Genomic DNA, 16,783 nt, shown 5'->3' on the forward strand with positions numbered 1-16,783 from the left:
GTACCCACCTTCTTTTCCAAGCCAGTCTTCAGTAGAAAGATCTTCAGCCATCTTTGAACGGTAGTTCTTGCCAGTCTGCCATCAGTGTGGGTGTGTGTGCGATCTCTCAGGCCAGGACCTCTCCCAAGAGGTCTCCTGACCACATGATGTTTTTGACCTACAGTTCTTTCTGAAGACAAGGACTTTGGGCAGAGCTCTTTCATTACCCTTAGAAAGTTCAGCTCATTAGCAGCTGCCTCCCCTCCTTCTCCACAGAGGCCATTTCCACCCTCCACAAACTCAGGAGAAACACAACATAAATGGCAGTGTCGAAGTCAAAACTCCATTTTTTAATGATTAGCAAATGGTTTTTGAGTTGTTAAAAGAGCCAGAAAAGAGAAAAAATTTGAAAGCCTATAGCTTATTGCTAGATCGTTCTGAGTCGTCTTACATTTACCGACTCTGCCCTGAAACCTTCTGAGACCTTCCCTTCCAGGGAGCACTAGGCCGTGTTCTGTTCCATCAGAACAGAATCAGACCGAGGACACTGTGGTTGTATTTAATTTATCAAAATCATAGGTGTTCTGAGCCAGAAGGAACTTAGAGATGAAATCCCACTCTCCCAGTTTAGTTCATGGGAAACTGAAGCTAGAGGTAGGAAAGGACTTGCACAAACACACTCCAGTTAATGGTGGAGTCTGGTGGCTGTCCTCCCGGCTCCAACTGGCAGTGGTTTTCAAACTCGGCTGTACATTGGAATTACTTAGGGAACTTTCATCTACCCCTGTACCCAGGTCCCACCCAGAGTAATAATTCAGAATCCCTGGGAATGGGGCCCAGGCACCAGCGATTTTTACAGCTCTAGACGACCCCCGCGTGTGCCACTGTTGGGAACCACTATGCTGGGATTTGTGCCCCAGCATGTTCACAGCAAAGGGAGAGAAGTCTTTCTAAAGTTTAACAGAGAAGGAAGTGAAACGTACACATTCTGAGATTTGCTCGGGCTCCAAGTGGCCCTGTTATAACATGAGTATGTTTAGAATCCCAACCCTGTAACATAATAGTTGAGTGACTCGTGGCAACTGGCTTCACCTTTCTCAACCCGGTTTTTCCATCGGAAATGAAAATAGTATCCCAACACCTTCCTTCCAGGGTTGCCACGAAGATTTGAGAGAGTGGGTATAATGCACTCGAATAAGGCCTGGTGCATTATAGGGATTCGGTAAATGATTATTATTTCCCTTAAAGATAGTTAACATGATGTTTATGGAATGAGCCTCTTATGGGTGTGCAGCAGTGTCTTTTAAAGGAAAAGAAAAGTTTCCAACTGCCAGCCTGTCCGACTACACAGGTGCTTGTGTTCTTATCTCTTTCAGGTCCATCTGGGAAGCGGGATTTGGGTTGATGAGGAGAAATGGCACCAGCTACAAGTAACCCAAGGAGATTCCAAGTACACAAAGAACTTGGCAGTCATGATTTGGGGAACAGATGTTCTGAAGAACAGAAGCGTCACAGGAGTTGCCACAAAAAAAAAGAAAGATGCAGTCCCTAAGCCACCCCTCTCGCCTCACAAACTAAGCATTGTCAGAGGTAGGTCACTGCAGTACAAACACAATGGCTGAGATGCTGTCCTATACTCTGTGGAATGTACTAGACACAGTTTAGTTCAGCAGACACTGAAGCCTCTCCATGCCAGGCCCCAGGCCGGGCATGGAACACAAGAGCAGGTATGGACCTTGTCCCAGAGGAGCTCATGTTTAACGGGAGATGAGCCATGGACACAAGCACAGTCCAAGTTGCTAGCATGAGAGAAGGGTAGATGACATGCTGAAAAAGATCTCAGGAGGGGAGGAGACCCCCTAGCTAGAAAATCAAGGAAGGATTCCTGGGGAAGGGGGTCACTGCATGGGCCTCAGAAGCCATGCTCCTGACTACTGGTCTCTAAGTGTCCAGCTGCCATGTTTCAGCAAAGAAAGTAGATTCCATCAACATGTACATTTTGAGCAGGCCCCATGCCAGGTTCTGCGACAGACAACATATATGTCAGATAATTTCAGGTACTGATGAAGGAAGGCAGTGAAGCATCATTACATGTTACGGCAAGACAGAGCGGGCTGTGTTAGGTGTGTTGGAGCAGGCCTGCTTGAGGAGGCTGGGAACTAGGGGTGGAGGAGACAGCCCTGTGGAGGTCTCAGGGGCGGCAAAACAGGCAGAGTAAAGAGGCACAAAGGCCAGCACACTCCAGGGACGAGGCAGCTCCGGACAGCCACGGAGCCATGAGTGAGGGGAGAGCGAGGTCAGCGAGGTGGGTGAGAGCCATTCTCAAGGGCCAAAAAAGCCACATTAAGCAGCTTGGATCTATTCTATCCATAGGAGAAGGGCAGATTGTGGAGTGACCAAATGGGAGCTCAGTTAGGACACTCGTGCAGTAGTCTCGGATGGAGATGATGGTGCCGTGGACTAAGGTTATAGCAGTGGGAGTAGGAAAAAAAGCCAGATTTAGGGTACGCTTTGGAGGTCAAGGTGGCAGGACTCAGCAAGATTAAGTGATCAGCCAGGTTAGAGCTAGAGAGTTCAAACCCATACCACCCTGGCTCTAGTGTGGGCCTTGTTCTGCTGGAGCAGAGCTGCCTTCCTTGCCTGGCCGACTCATGACTAATTCACTTAAACAGCCACTTATTTTTAGACAGTTGGAGGTAGCCTTTAGTCTGCTTGCTTTCTGAAATAATGGATCTCCATTTGGGAGGTCTCCCTGAGGAAGAGGCCTTCCTGGGGATGTGGCCCTGCCCCACCAAATAGGTGCCCAACCTCTGATTCCACTATACTTGTTGGAATGTGACTCAGCAGGTCCCAGGTGCCTTCCAGTGCCTGACTGGCCCCATCGTCTTGTCGTGGTCTAAAATCATCTGCTGTGTGTCTGCCTCAGGCACTGGTCTGACCTTATCTGATTCATCTCCACATCCTCATTGCCTACCACAGGGAATGGCACACAGTAGGAGGAGCTCAGTAAATGAAGTGTGAACAAATGAAACACTGAGACTGGCAAGCTGATCCCTGGACTGACCCTCGTTGTGATTTCTTGTAAATCAGTTCCCCCCTGTGTCTTAGTTTCCTCAGCTGAAAACTTAACCTGTTAAGAGAACTGAAAGGGCTGCCTAGGATTATAGCTTGGAAATAGTTATGTTCTAAGTATGACAAGAAATTAGCAATCTTTCCTGACAAGCGAGCTGCCTCCATCGAGCCGATGTGACCTTGTGATGATCACACCATTGAAGTTCACTAATGCCCAGTACTGCTCAGCTTGCAGGCTCTCTCCCATCCACTCACGGTGCAGGGTGATGGCAAGTAGCAGTAGGAACCCAGTATCAAAAGCCTGGGGTTGAGCCCCAGCTCTGCTTTGGTTTAACTTGGAGCTAACCCTGGTTCCTATACTATATTCACTTTTGTTTCCCCAAGCCTAGCGCAATACCAGTACCAACCAAGCCCATTTTTGGTGTCTCCATCAATAAAGCCAGGATTGTGGTCTTTGTCCTGGCTACCCAGTGACCAAAAGAAACATTTTGAATGTTCCTTAAACCCTACTCGGATGATGTCCTGTGCAGCTAACCGGGTCCCCAGTGCTACAGAACAATCTAGAAAACCTCTCAGCTGTGTGGCATTGGGCCATTAGGTCTTCAACCCCCCTGCCAAGTCCCCCAGGTTTCCCTCACGGATCTACTCCCCCATTTTCCAAGCCTTTTTTAAACTTCCTCTGCTTTGCCAAACATGATAGTCCACACCTCTCTTTCCCAGAAGATGGCCTTTTCTCTTCCTTCAGAGAGAAAAGAAAAGGAACTCCCACAGCTTCAAACTGCAGGCTTAACTACAGACCTAACTATACTGTCTGCTCTTCTGCCCCATGTCCCAGAAGAAGAGTTTCCTTCTCTTATTTGGGGCCATCCATTCTCTCTATCTGGATCCCAGCCCACCTGCCTTCCTAAGTACCTTGTTCCTCCAATTATGCTCCTGCCCTCCCACTTCCTTCCCAGCATCATTTAAATAGACTTTGACCACTTGTTTCTTATGAAAACAAACAAAACACTCCCTGGAGGCCACTTCAACCACCTGGTTGCTCCATGTCTCCCTTTTCCTTTTCACATCCAGCTCTCTTAAGGAGTTGTCTACACTCACTGCCTGTGCTCACTTGTGATGCCCCTGCTGTCTGTCAGAGGGGGCCTAGCCCCCTAGTCTAGCCCCCTACTAGTCTGTTCTTGCCAAGTTTCCCATGGACTTCCGCCTTACCAGATCCGGGGCACACTTTTCACCTCCTCCCCAGACTATCTGATGGGACCACTCATTCCTCCTTTACTGAGGACTTCCTCAGTAACACATGTTCGACTTCCTCCTGCCTCCCTGGCTTCACATGCCCCTTGTGGGCTCCACTTCTGCTGCCCTGTCCTCTGTCCCCAGAGTGTCCTCTCTCTCCACAAAACTTTCCTCAGCTGATCTCACTTCCCACTGTTCCCAGAGCCCAGGCTGAAACCCACACTCCTTGTCCTGGCTCACGCCTGGCAATCTGGCCTCTGGGGACCCCTCTGCCCTCTGCTGACACCTCGCTTCCCATTTTCCACCATGCTCTAATCACAGGGGCCTCCTACCACCTTCCTTTTCCCACTGTCAGCAGTGCCCTCCATCTGCCCTGCAATCCCACCTCCTTCTGGCCATCCAGAGAGGCCTTTCCCAGCGGCCCCATCTGCATAGCCTTTCCATTGTTCTCTGTCACCTCAGCATCACCCTACATAAAGTGTCAGCATAGCATTTCTTGTTTGTTTATTTGGGAATTGCCTCCCCACTCCCCCACCCCCCACAAGCCCACTAGAATATAAGCTTTATGAGTATCTTGTTCAGGGCTAGCAGGTAGTGAGTGCTCAGTAAACATTTGCTAAATCAGTGAATGAAGTTCCCAAATCTATCCCTGGCTCAGTCCACATTTCTGCGTTCCCAAGCCATACATTCAGGTGCCCACTGGCCGTCTCCTCACAGCTCACAGGTTCCCCCATGACACTGGCACAACTGTGCCCCTCACCACTCTCTCCTTTTTCCTCTCTGCACAGCCTTCTGCCCCTTCTGGATTCCCTGTCTTGGTGAAGGGCACCACCAGCAGGTACCCCAAGATGCCCATGCTCGACTCCTGCACATGCCTCGTTTTGTCTCTTCTGCCCCCAAATATGTCTTAAACCACCCACTTCTCTCCCTGCCCCATGCACCTTTCATAGGCCATCATTTCCCCCCTACAATACTCCGGCAGCTTCCAGACTTCCCTCTCCATTACGTAACCAGAGTGATCCTTAAGAAACCAAACATGATCCTGTCACCACCACCCCGTCACAGCCAGCCTGTGGTGCCCATTATTAAAAGGTAAGCTTCTTAACATGTCACAAAAGCACCTTTATATCCTGGCCCCTGGCCATTGCTCCAGCTTTATTTTTCAGCAGTATTCCCCTAGAGTTCTTGCCCTAATGAACTACTGTACTCCCTGAACAAGCCTTGTTCCCTCTCACGTTAGGGAATTTGTAAGGGCCATTCCTGGGGCCCGGACCACAAGTCATAACTACCCACCCTGCACCTGGGCTGCTTTGTCTGGCTAGCTGCTCTAACCACCCGGATCTGCTTAGGAGAACCTTCCTCTAGGAAGCCTTCCCTGACTTCTTAGGGTGAGTGGACACTTCTGTCATATGTCCCAGAGCCCCTTGTGGTCACCTCTGGTCTCTTTTTGCTGTATCTTTGCCCCCCAGGGACCTCCTATAGCAACACTGGGAGCCCAGAAATGCTTGCCATGCAGGCGAATGAGAAGGAAAGTGACTTGCCCAAGGCCGTACAACTGGTTAGGTCGGAGCCGGGCAGAGTGTGTCCGACTTCCTCGTCCCAGAGGTTTCTTGTCATACCGAAGTACAGTGTTGGTTTTTTCTTTACTACAATCAGGCAGGTTGGAAGTCCGTCTCCTACCCCACCACACACTCACCATTTTTACCCCAATTATATGAGCTCCTCCAGACTGCCTGGACTGGTCCTTCCAAGCAGGAGATCTGTGGCTTGAGATTGTGTGTGTTTATTTCACTTTTACCACACTTAGTCACATTTGCTGTACAAAAATGACAGCCCTTGCTCATTAGGGATTTTCTCATGTCTTTGAGGATTTTAAAGTCCTTCCCGACCGGATGGCAGCAGGATGGTGAGCACTGATACCGCTTGCAAATGCAGAAAGCAGAGCAGGAGGGCCGTAGGAGAGTCTCTCTTTAATGACAAGCTCCAGAATGACAGTTAAACCTTATTAAGGTCAAATGACCTTTTGCAGAATGTCTGAGTTTCCTAAATGAGCCACAGCATTGAGTTCTGGATAATTTTTATAACTTTTTTAATAGGACACATTAGCGCTGTTATAAACCTTGTTAATTAAGCAATAATCTTAAATGCTCCCTCGCAGAGGGAGACATTCCCAGCAAGTGCAGGTGATTAATACCTAGAGTCTAACAAAGCCTTTAATCAACCTCAGGGGCCGCTCAGTGCTCTTGCCCCCGAGACACAGGAACGCTTGGGATACTGGGGAGGCCTCTTGGAAAACACTCCTGCATTTGCCCCTTTCTCTTCCTGCCTCTTCTGTGACCCCTGCCAGTGCTCCAAGGGCCATCACACCCACTGTCCTTCTCTCCCCTTCTCTCTCCTCAGCCTCTTTACCACCCTACTACCTTCCAGACAGCTAAAGACTTAGCGCTGGAAGAATCTCCTTGGATCATGTGGTTTGCCATCCTACTTTTACAGATGGTAAAACTGAGACCCAGACTGGTTCCCACTTAGAGGTTGCACAGCAACTAGGGCAAGAGCCAGATTCGAACTCCTGAACTTCGAAACAGTTCTCAGCACAAGTTGTCTCCCTCACTTGGTTCAGGTTCCAGCAAAGTCACCGTGAGTATCTGCTTCCTCCCGGCTCAGGGCTGGAGACAGACTGTCCAAGCGTTCCCATCTGTAGGGGAGGCACTGGTCACAGTTTTATTAGACCATGATCAGTGCTTTGAGACAGAGAGCCAGGCAAGTGTGGGGGTGCAGAGGCAGTCAGCAGAGTGGGGTCTCCCAGTTTGATCTGGTAGGCCCCAGGGATGCTGAATCTGGAAGGATGAATAGGATTTAGGCAGCTGAAGGATGGAGCCAGGGTAATCGGGAAAGAGATTGTCAAAGACACTGATTTGTGGGATAGCCTGGAGCAGGAGAGAATTGCAGGTAAACTTAGCAGAAGGCAAGACTGGAGAGAGACCGGGCCTCCTACCTTCTTGTCTCAGTCCCTGTGGAAAGGCCAAGACAAGATGAAGTGGAGATAAGTGGCTTGGGAGTAGTCAGGGAGTAGTGGAGGTCAACCAAAAGCTTTTAAAGGCTTCTCTGTGCAAACCCGTTCTCAGTGGGGAGGGGAGGGTGCCCGGGACCCGGGATGCCCATAGCACATGCACCTGCAGTGTGGATGGCACCCGGAGGCGGGCTGGCTGCACACCCAGGAAGAGCTCAGCGTTGGGGAAGGCACAATGAGCTCTGTCCGTACTTTCTCCAGGCCTCCACTTTCCCACATGCCAGAGGAGGGGTCAGCACGTGTTAGTCCCCACAGTCCCATCGAGTGCCGACATTCTGCACCTCCAGCAGGATTACCTGCTCTGGGCTGGCCTGGTAGACAAGATGTTGTTTACCCTCCATAGCAACTCCTTAAGAGTAGGTCTCCATTCCTGTTTTGTAGGTGAGGAAGCGCAGGTTCAAAGAAGTTAAAATTCTTGCCCATGATTATATACTCCACTGGTATGTTCTCCATGCGTAGTCCCCTTATGTCCAGAATTTTTATGACCTCTGGAGTTTCTCTGGAAAACTATTCATTCGTTCACTTAACATATATTTACTGAACCTTGCCCCTCTGCAAGCACTGTGGTAGGACCCAGGAGTGGACAGGTGTATGTACATAAAATAATTGTAACAACTCCATACAGGTGTAATGTTCTCTACGGTTCGAAGAAGGCTTGCAAAATGTTTATCATGCTTCATGGCAGCCTTAAAGATAACCTGTGGTTTGTTGTTCTTGGTAAGCAGGTGAGGAATCTAGGGCAATGATTTGCCTCAGGTGCCCAGGCTAGAAAGTGGGCAGAAGTCAGGCTCCTGTCAGACCTTGTCTGGGGCTCACTCTTTGTTTCATCACAGCAAACGTCAGACTCACTAAGAGCGGCCGACCTCAGCCTCGTTAGTAATCACCACGTTGAGATACCACTTCACACCCACCGGGCTGTCAAATCCTTAATAACCGGGCAATGTCAAGTGCTTTTGAAGATATGAGGCAACCAGTACTTGCATACACTACTGTCAGGAGTTCCAGGCAGCAAACCGCTTTGGAAAACAATTTACTAGACATCACCTAGTAAAGTTGAGTATGCACACACCCTAGCGATCAGCAGTGCCACAGCTTGGCCCTCACTGGAGAATTTCCTGCATGTGTACCCCATGAGACACGCACCAGGGTGTTTGTAATTGCAAAACACTGGAAACAATCCGAGTATCCATTGGCAATAAAATGGATCAGCAAATTGTGGAACAGTCCACTCCAGAGAACACTACCCATCAGTGAAAATGATTGACCTGTAGCCACACACTTCAACTTGGGTAAATCACGAAATTTATGTAATGTTGAGTGAGAAAAAGAAAGATATATAAGATGTGGATATACCTGTAAAAAAAAGTTAAAAACAGGGAAGCGTAGGAGCGCCTGGGTGGCTCAGTTGGTAAAGTGTCTGACTTCGGCTCAGGTCATGATCTCGTGGTTTCTGAGTTCAAGCCCCGTGTCGGACTCTGTGCTGACAGCTTAGAGCCTGGAGCCTGCTTCAGATTCTGTGTCTCCTCCTGTCTCTGCCCCTCCCATGCTCATGCTCTCTCTCTGTCTCTCAATAATAAATAAACATTAAAAATTATTTTTAAAAAACAGGGAAGAGTAAACAATACATTATATAAGAATGTGTACATATGTGATACCACAAAAAGAAAAGAAAGAAAAAATCCAGGAGAGTGCTTACATCTGGGGAGGGTGAGGAAACGATGGGATTGGGGAGGGGCATCCAGAGGCATCAGAAGGACCAATAATGTTTATGAAACTGGGTAGTGGGCGTATGGATATTGTATCATTATTTTTAAAGTGTAAACTTACAGCATATATCTACTTTTTTCTAAGTACATTTGTATTGAAAATTTAAACGTACAGCAGTGCCAGATACGTGAATTGGTATTTGGGAAGTATGTCAGGAGGTACATTTTCTTTGTGCCACCTTACAAGATTGTACTTAAATTCACCATTAATCCTTGGCCATCTTGTTCCTTTCCCCTGTCTAGAGTGTTTGTACGACAGAATAGCACAAGAAACTGTGGATGAAACTGAAATTGCACAGAGACTCTCCAAAGTCAACAAGTACATCTGTGAAAAAATCATGGATATCAATAAATCCTGTAAAAATGAAGAACGAAGGGAAGCAAAATACAATTTGCAATAAACTTTGGATTTTTCATAAAGCCTTATCGTTTTTCTTGCGTGGCTTGTGATTTGCGGGCAATGGTGCTGTCCAGTTGAGACCCCACCGTGCGTGGTGGCATGTGGGCAGGGAGCCAGCAGGCTTCCAGGGTCGTCGGCTTGCCCTGAACTTGGACTTCCCATTCCAAAGAAGTCAAATGGATTTGCTGAGACTCAGGCAGCAACTTGGCACCAGTGTCATTCTGGGGATGGGGAAAGCACTGTCTTTTTTGGAGGGGGATAAAGTGTCTCTGAGTTGCCTATCACTTGACTGAGAATTTGAACTAATATTTTTACCATTCAAGGACTTCTATCTCTGTTCCTCTATTTTGTTCTATAATAAAGCTTCATTAATTCTTTGATGTAGACAATCATTATCCTCATTTATTTAAGTGTAGTAAGTGTACAGTGGAGGTGACCAGTGTCCTTTGAGAGGTGGAACCCTCAGGCCAAAAGCAAGAAAATTCATAAGGGGAGGGGTTGCTGTCTGCAGATCTGAAGGGCTGTCTCGGAAGCAAATTACTTCCTCTCACTTCAAAGGACAGATCTTAGGACCAGACAGACGCCTTTCTCACTCAAGATGATCTGAGATCCAACTTCCTTGATAAATTGAATCAGTCTCTGTAAAGGGGTGTTAGGGGGCGGTAATGTGAGATGTGGCCCAGCGTTACCTTCAGGAAGCAGGGGGCAGTGTCACCTCGCGTCAGTTCGTTTATCCTTTTATATCTAAAATGATCTTTCAAGTTACATAATTTTTATCTCATTCAGTAACTGATTCTCTAAGGTGCCTGGTGCACAATCTGGCAAACCACATTCGATCTTCCTGTTGATTTGCACTTTCTGTAATGCCTGTGAAGTCAGCATGGTATATTGGAAATGGCAAGGGTTTGGGGCTGAGCACCTGAGTTCCACTCCTGGCTCCCCTGCTTGCTTTGGGTTTAACCTAACCTCTTGAGTTTCCATTTGCTGTTCCGTAAAAAGGAGATTATATCTACCTTACAGACTTGCTATAAGAATTATATATCTATATATAAAGTGTTCAATAAATGTTGGCGATTGTTATTTTCTTCATTTCTGGTCATTGGCTTTTAGGCATTGGTTGGAAAATTTCAGCCCCTGGTTTCTCTGGTGGTCTCTAAGCCAAAGGTCAGGGTCACTGGGATAAATAGGGGAAGTGGCTGCCTCTTTGAGGGATTTTGTTTTAGTAAATAAAATAACCCTTTGTCATGTGAAATATTGTATGCTTGCTAATAGGATGTGTACACTTGAGTTTCCTTTTATGGTATTTCCCCAACTTTCCACAAACTAGCAGTGTGATCTTGGATTGATCACTTAACTTCTCAGGTTCCTTATTGGTATAATGAGGAAAATAATGTCTGCCTCATGGGCTATATGGATAACTAAATAATAACAACAACAGGACTGTTCTAAATGACATAGTTTAACTCATTTCATGAGCAAAGTTCGTTACACTTAGTAGTGTTCAATAAATTCATGTTATTAAGATGGGTTCATTTCAAAGCATGAGGCAGCTTGGGCATGAGTAGTGCATGATGCATGAGGGACTCGGAAGAAGTATGCATTATTCTTGAGCTCATCCCCTTTTCTCCCTAACCATGGTGAAGACACACCTGAAAACTGCATTTACCTTCAAAGACCATTACAATGTCGTACCTGCTTTATAAGTGCTTTTAATTTGGTGGGGGAAATAGTCATGGAAATATATATTTAAAACCGCTATGAGAGATGTGAGTGCTTTATGTAATGTACAATGCACACATTAGGGACTGAACAAGGTGTGAAAGATTCTGGGATCTGAGTTCAAGTCCTGACTTTGCCACTTCTGTCAAGGTCATTTGACCTCTCTGGGGCTCATTTCTTTTAAAGTGGAGATCATGATCCCTAACTCAGGTTAGTTGTGGAGAGGATGATAGGTAACATCTAGATAAAGGGCTCTGGAAATCTCAAAGAGCTACAAAGATGTTAGTTACTTTTAGCTTATAAGGCAGAATAGAATCAGAAGTGGGATGTGACAAGGAAGGACATAAAAGCCAATTCTGCTGGGGAATCTGGAGAGGTGCATACTCGAGTTAGACTGAAATGGTTTTGAGCCCCTCTTGAGTACTCAATGCCCTGTTACTGTCATGCAAGGGCAAGGCCATAATACCCGTACCCATAAAAATGAAGAAATGGGCTCAGAAACGATTAAATAACATGTTGGCCAAGGTCTCAGATTTGTCAGCAGTGGAGCTGGATCAGAATCCGGGTCTGTACAAAATCTACCCTTTTACCTTTCCCTTGTAAGATGAGTGGGATGTAATGGTCTGGGCTGAGACTCTAAGCATGTAATTTGAGGGTATATTTAGAGAGACCCAACCTAAGTAATCAGTGGAAAGTAACCAGTCTCATTAATTCAAGCCATGTGAAGGAGCTATAGTACTGTTTAAAAGGATGCATAGTTTTATTACATTAAACACATACACAAAACTCAAATTCATTTTGTTTAGTGCAGAGTTTCCCAAATATGTTCAATATTAAGAATTTGCTGAGGTGTTTACAATATAGACTTGTGGGTCGTGGCTTAGTGAGCTCGAATCAGTAAGTTTGGGATGGGGCTGGGGACGTGCATTTGACATAAGTGCCACTCTTGAATAATACTAGTCTACTAGAAGTTGTTAGAAGACTTGATTTAACCAAGGAACAAGAGTGTTTCCAAAGTAAAAAGACATGTTCCTTTTAAAGTGCCTGAGGATATTTGCAACTGAGAGTATTAAATAACTGAGGACCTGCCCTAAAAGCTTGTCTAGAGTCCCTCTTTCATGTTTGCCAAGTGCTGGTTAGTTGGACATGAGGCAGAAGGTGACTTTCAGTTCAGGCACCAGTAAGTATCCCCTCACTTTTACACTTAGGTTCTTTCTTTTGATTCTTGTGACAGGCCAGTGAGTCGTGTAGGACAAGACAGCCAGGACTCAACTGGCAGAGTCTGAATTGATGAGGTTTGGGCACTGTCTTCAGAAACCCTGGCAACAAGTTCTCTGTTACCAGATGAAACTGAAAGATGTGGTTTGTTTTTATCTTCTACCCGAGGAATGGAATTAGTGACCATTAAGTGCCCATGGATTTCTTGCATGCATTTCTAAATTATGACATTCTTTTGTAATTGTAAAGAAATAAAAAACACTTCATAGAAATTTTTGGAAAAATAGGGAAACATTCCAAAATTACGCTCCTGTAAGCATTGTGATAGATCTCTTGTAGTCTCTTTCTCAAGGCTGAGAGAGTGTATCGTACACACTGCGATCATAGCATATGATCAGGTTTGCATCCTTCTCTTTCCATTGGATCGTGTTTCCCTGTTGCTCCAGGAAACTTAACCATCAATTCCAACATCACCAAGCAGACAGACATCAAGCTACAGTCGAGTAAGCCATCTGCTGGGCTGTGGGGCTAAGGAGGAGGGCTGCCAGCCCCTGAGAGGCCCCACTACACAAATTGGTCCATCGAGGACAGGAGCGAGAGCCTAAGTCTAGAGGTCAATGCATTCGAGTTCAGTTCCCAACTCTAGCACTTACTACCTCACTTGATGTGAGTTATGCAGTCATCTTGTTGAACACCAGCTTCTTCATTTGCAAAATGGAGGAAATAACATCCCATTGTGGTGTTGCTAGAAGTACTGAACGTAATCAAAGCGCCAGGCCAGAGAGGATAAAGGGCCACCAAGGTTAGAGCTGACATTCTTCTCTTCTCTCCCCACACCCTTTCAAGTCCTCCCCCCAGTGTGCCTCAGTCCAGTCTCCAACCTGCTCTGACCTCTTACACGGCGACTTTGGCTTTTATACCTGCCTTTGGCCCTCCAGACGGCTTGTGCTTATCCCACAGCACTCCATGCTCATGGCCTTTTCCTGTGAGTACCAGCTAGGCCTCCTCCCCACCTCCCAGCTCTCCTCCCAGAAAAGCCCCAGCCTCAGGCCCACCATCCAGGGGCCCATTGCTCTTCCTTAAATTTTTAGGTTGTTTATAAAAACTCAGGGGAAGATTTTCATGTGCATAGTTTTTCCCTTTATATTTTCTATCATTTTCTTAAGGTCATTTTACCTGGGTCAAAAAGAATGACATTTTTTTTTATCATTCTTGATACATATAATGAGTGTGTGACCGTGTTTTAAATTATTTTGCCAACTTACTAGGTGAAAACTAGTACCTCATATTTCCTTTGATTATTTCTGAGATTGTACATCTTCCCAGAGTTTGCTTTCTTGGTTTCAGAAAATAAAAGCTTAACCTGTAAGCATTTCCAGCAGAATCCATTTCATTTTCTGTGTTTAGTCTTCTCTGGACAAATATGTGTACCTTGGGCGTATAATTTTTTGTATCTGCAAATAGACATATCAACAGTTATTTTCATCACTTCTTTTGAAGGGATTGATCAGTTTGTGCCAAGAACCTTCATAGGCTCAAGGAACCTCCGGGTCAAAAGTGAACTTCGAGGTCCTCCTCCCAGATCTCCTGCCCACTGCAAGCAAATGCCTCTCTAGGCCATGCTTGAATACCTCCAGGCATGGGGGAGTTGGCTTCCTACCCAATTATTACTGTCACTGAGATGTTCTGTTGAGCTAAAAATCTACTTCCCTGAGATTTCTAAGGTCATTCAAATTCTCTCCTCTGAAATCACACACAACGCTTCTCCTCATAGCCCTTTGTGGAATTGAAGGTACCAATCCTGTCTCTTCACCAACTAATAAGTAGTTCAAATTCTATTTCACCGTTTGTCACATGAGGGAGGCTACACGGGACAGAGTGGGGCTTCTGGACTTGACAGCCCTGTGTTTGAATCCTGACCATCACTTACTACTATCTGACCTTGAACAAGTTTATAACCTCTCTTAACTTCAGTTTTCTCATTTTTAAAATGGGAACATAATCCCTACCTATATCAAGGGCTATGTAAGGTAATGTGAGTAAAGTAGCTAGGCATTCAATATCAGTTCCCTAATCCTAAGACCCCTGACCATCCCAGTTGCTCTTTTATGGTTGTGTCCCTAAAAGGTAGGGTTCAAGACTGGACAGGGTACTTTAGGAAGGGTCTGGGTGGCACTAACTAGAGCAGGTTATCACCTCTTATGACAGCATATCTCTATGAATGTGTCCTGACCCTGAATTAGCATCTTCCATGATAGAATTATCCCATGTTGAGTTAATGGTCACCAAACTTTCCTCTGTGTTCTCTTTTTGGCTAACACAATACTTGTCCCTTTAGTTCACTGCGTTGTAAGAGGAACATAGGTCTTGAAGCCAGAGAAACTCAAACAAAGTTCAGCTCCTGATTTCCCTATTGATTAGAGTAGAAGATATTGGTCAAGTGCATGATGTCCCCCAGCCCCAGCCATCTTGTCCATTATGCACTTGTTATGGTGATCATACTGGCCTCCCGCCACGGCAGGCCTATAGTCCCTGCCTTCCTAGTTCAGGGATTCAGTAAAGTGCTTCTTTTTTTCCCTTCTTCTTTCCCTTTTTCCTTTTAGCGGCTCTTTATCACCACCACCACCACCACCCATTCAAGTGTGTGTTCTTAAATATAGTTCTTAAATGAAATATAGGACTTTGCATTTATCCCTCTTCTATTTCATCTTATTGGTTTCAGCCCAACATTCCAGCTGGTTGAGATCTTCTTTTCCATTTGTGTTTAAAATACAAAACAGAATTTGAGGAAAGCCAAAGCCAAGAAAGAAAATCCAACCATAATCTCGAGAACCAAGCCCAACTGCGCGTGGCTCCTGGGAGCCCCTCCTGTCTGTCCATGGGCAACATCTCTTTGTCCCCATGGCTGGCCAGCTTCCCATGATCCTGCCCTGTGCATCTAACACCGTGTGGCAAACATTTCCCCCTCTGTGGCCCGATGTGCATAGTTACCATTTTAATGCCCTTTCCAGTACAGTGTCCTGATTACCTTCTTATCTCTTATGTGCATTTTGTTGTCTCTAGTGTCTTGCTGTTAGAGATAATACTGCCATGATCATTTATAGTTGTTTGTTTCTTAAATTCCCAGGACTGAGCTAACTGGGTTAAAGGGCAAGGACATTTTATAGTCCTTTCCATGTGTTTTTATATTGCTTTCCAAAAGGTTCAGCCATGTCTCAAGCAGGATAGACATCCGTGTGTTTTTGGAATTTTTAAAGAAGCATGGTTAACTCATTCTCTATAAAGATGTACTTTTTCAACGCCTTTCTAGGTGAATTGTCTGTGCGTGCATTTGGGTCTTTGAGATCCTTATGGAATTTGATTCTATGATAGGCCCTTTCTCCCAGGTTTATAGTATATAAATATATCTTTTGTATCCTAGCCAAATTATCAATAACAATGTTTAGTTCTGTGAAAAGGAAAGAGCCATATGGTCCTCCACTAAAGACCCTCTTCTCCTCCCCAATTAGCCTTCTCTAAGCTGGGTTATTCTAGTAGCTAGAACTCCTCCTTCTAGTGCAATCATGGAAGAGCTCTGAGATGGGGCCTTTGAGCTTCCACCTAGAGGATGACAGTGACTGTCTATTGGCCATTTGTGTGCTAATCCATCCCTCCCTCTGTTCGTTTTACATGCGCTGAATGTCTGACCTGTGCCCAGCACTCTGAGAGACACTTCTCGTTGGGTCCAGGCAGGGAGTCACACACCAAGCATAGCTCCAAACCCCCATCTGATCCGACACCTGAGGATATGGGCATTCACTGTTTCATTAGCAAAAGGGGAGAGAGATTCAGTGTCCTAGCCTCACCAAATTTCTAGTATCCAGAAATTCCCCATCAGTAATTATGGAATTCATTCAGTCACTCAACAAATATTTATTGAGTATCTAGTACATGTCCGTCACTGGTCTAAATGCCTGAGACACATCTATGAAGAAAAGCACAAATGGCCTAAACTCTGGCTCGGGTAGCGGGAGGGGGGAATGGGAAGAGAAGGAAGGTAAATAGTAAACATAATAAATAAGAAAATTACAGAAGAAGGTGATGAATGCCCTGAGGAAAATAAAAAGCAGTGCAGAATCAGGAAGACTGTGTGTGGAGGGAGAAGGTTGTCAGCATGGGGCGGACAGCCCTGCAGGACCCTTGCCATGGGAGCTGGAGGTGTCCCAGGAGCGGAAAGTGAGGGAGATTATGTCCTGTCTGCCTGGAGCCTCAGCTTTACTCCCAGATGAGAGGAAGGGAGTGGGGGGAAGGAGGAAGGAAGAATTCATTTTAACTGGTACTTGAAGA

General features: G+C 45.9%; 1 protein-coding gene across 10 annotated transcripts in view; it reads left to right on the plus strand.

Moving 5' to 3' along the window:
• Window positions 1-16,783, plus strand: part of LOC109266906 (BEN domain-containing protein 5) — a 1,451,617-nt gene that overhangs the window by 1,236,209 nt on the left and 198,625 nt on the right. For 2 of the 10 annotated variants that reach the window (XM_019449351.2, XM_053895600.1), the window contains 3 exons: window positions 1,356-1,569; window positions 5,235-5,376; window positions 9,364-9,540. The exons of 4 other annotated variants lie outside the window; for them this stretch is intronic. In XM_019449351.2, coding sequence (XP_019304896.2) covers window positions 1,356-1,569; window positions 5,235-5,376; window positions 9,364-9,403 — 396 coding nt within the window. In that variant the 3' untranslated portion in view covers window positions 9,404-9,540. 4 more of the 10 variants (XM_019449352.2, XM_019449359.2, XR_002079911.2 and 1 more) reach the window with 3 other exon arrangements.

The sequence above is a fragment of the Panthera pardus genome, unplaced genomic scaffold, assembly GCF_024362965.1.
Source record: "Panthera pardus isolate Hobbes unplaced genomic scaffold, ASM2436296v1 HiC_scaffold_11, whole genome shotgun sequence".
Classification (NCBI taxonomy): domain Eukaryota; kingdom Metazoa; phylum Chordata; class Mammalia; order Carnivora; family Felidae; genus Panthera; species Panthera pardus.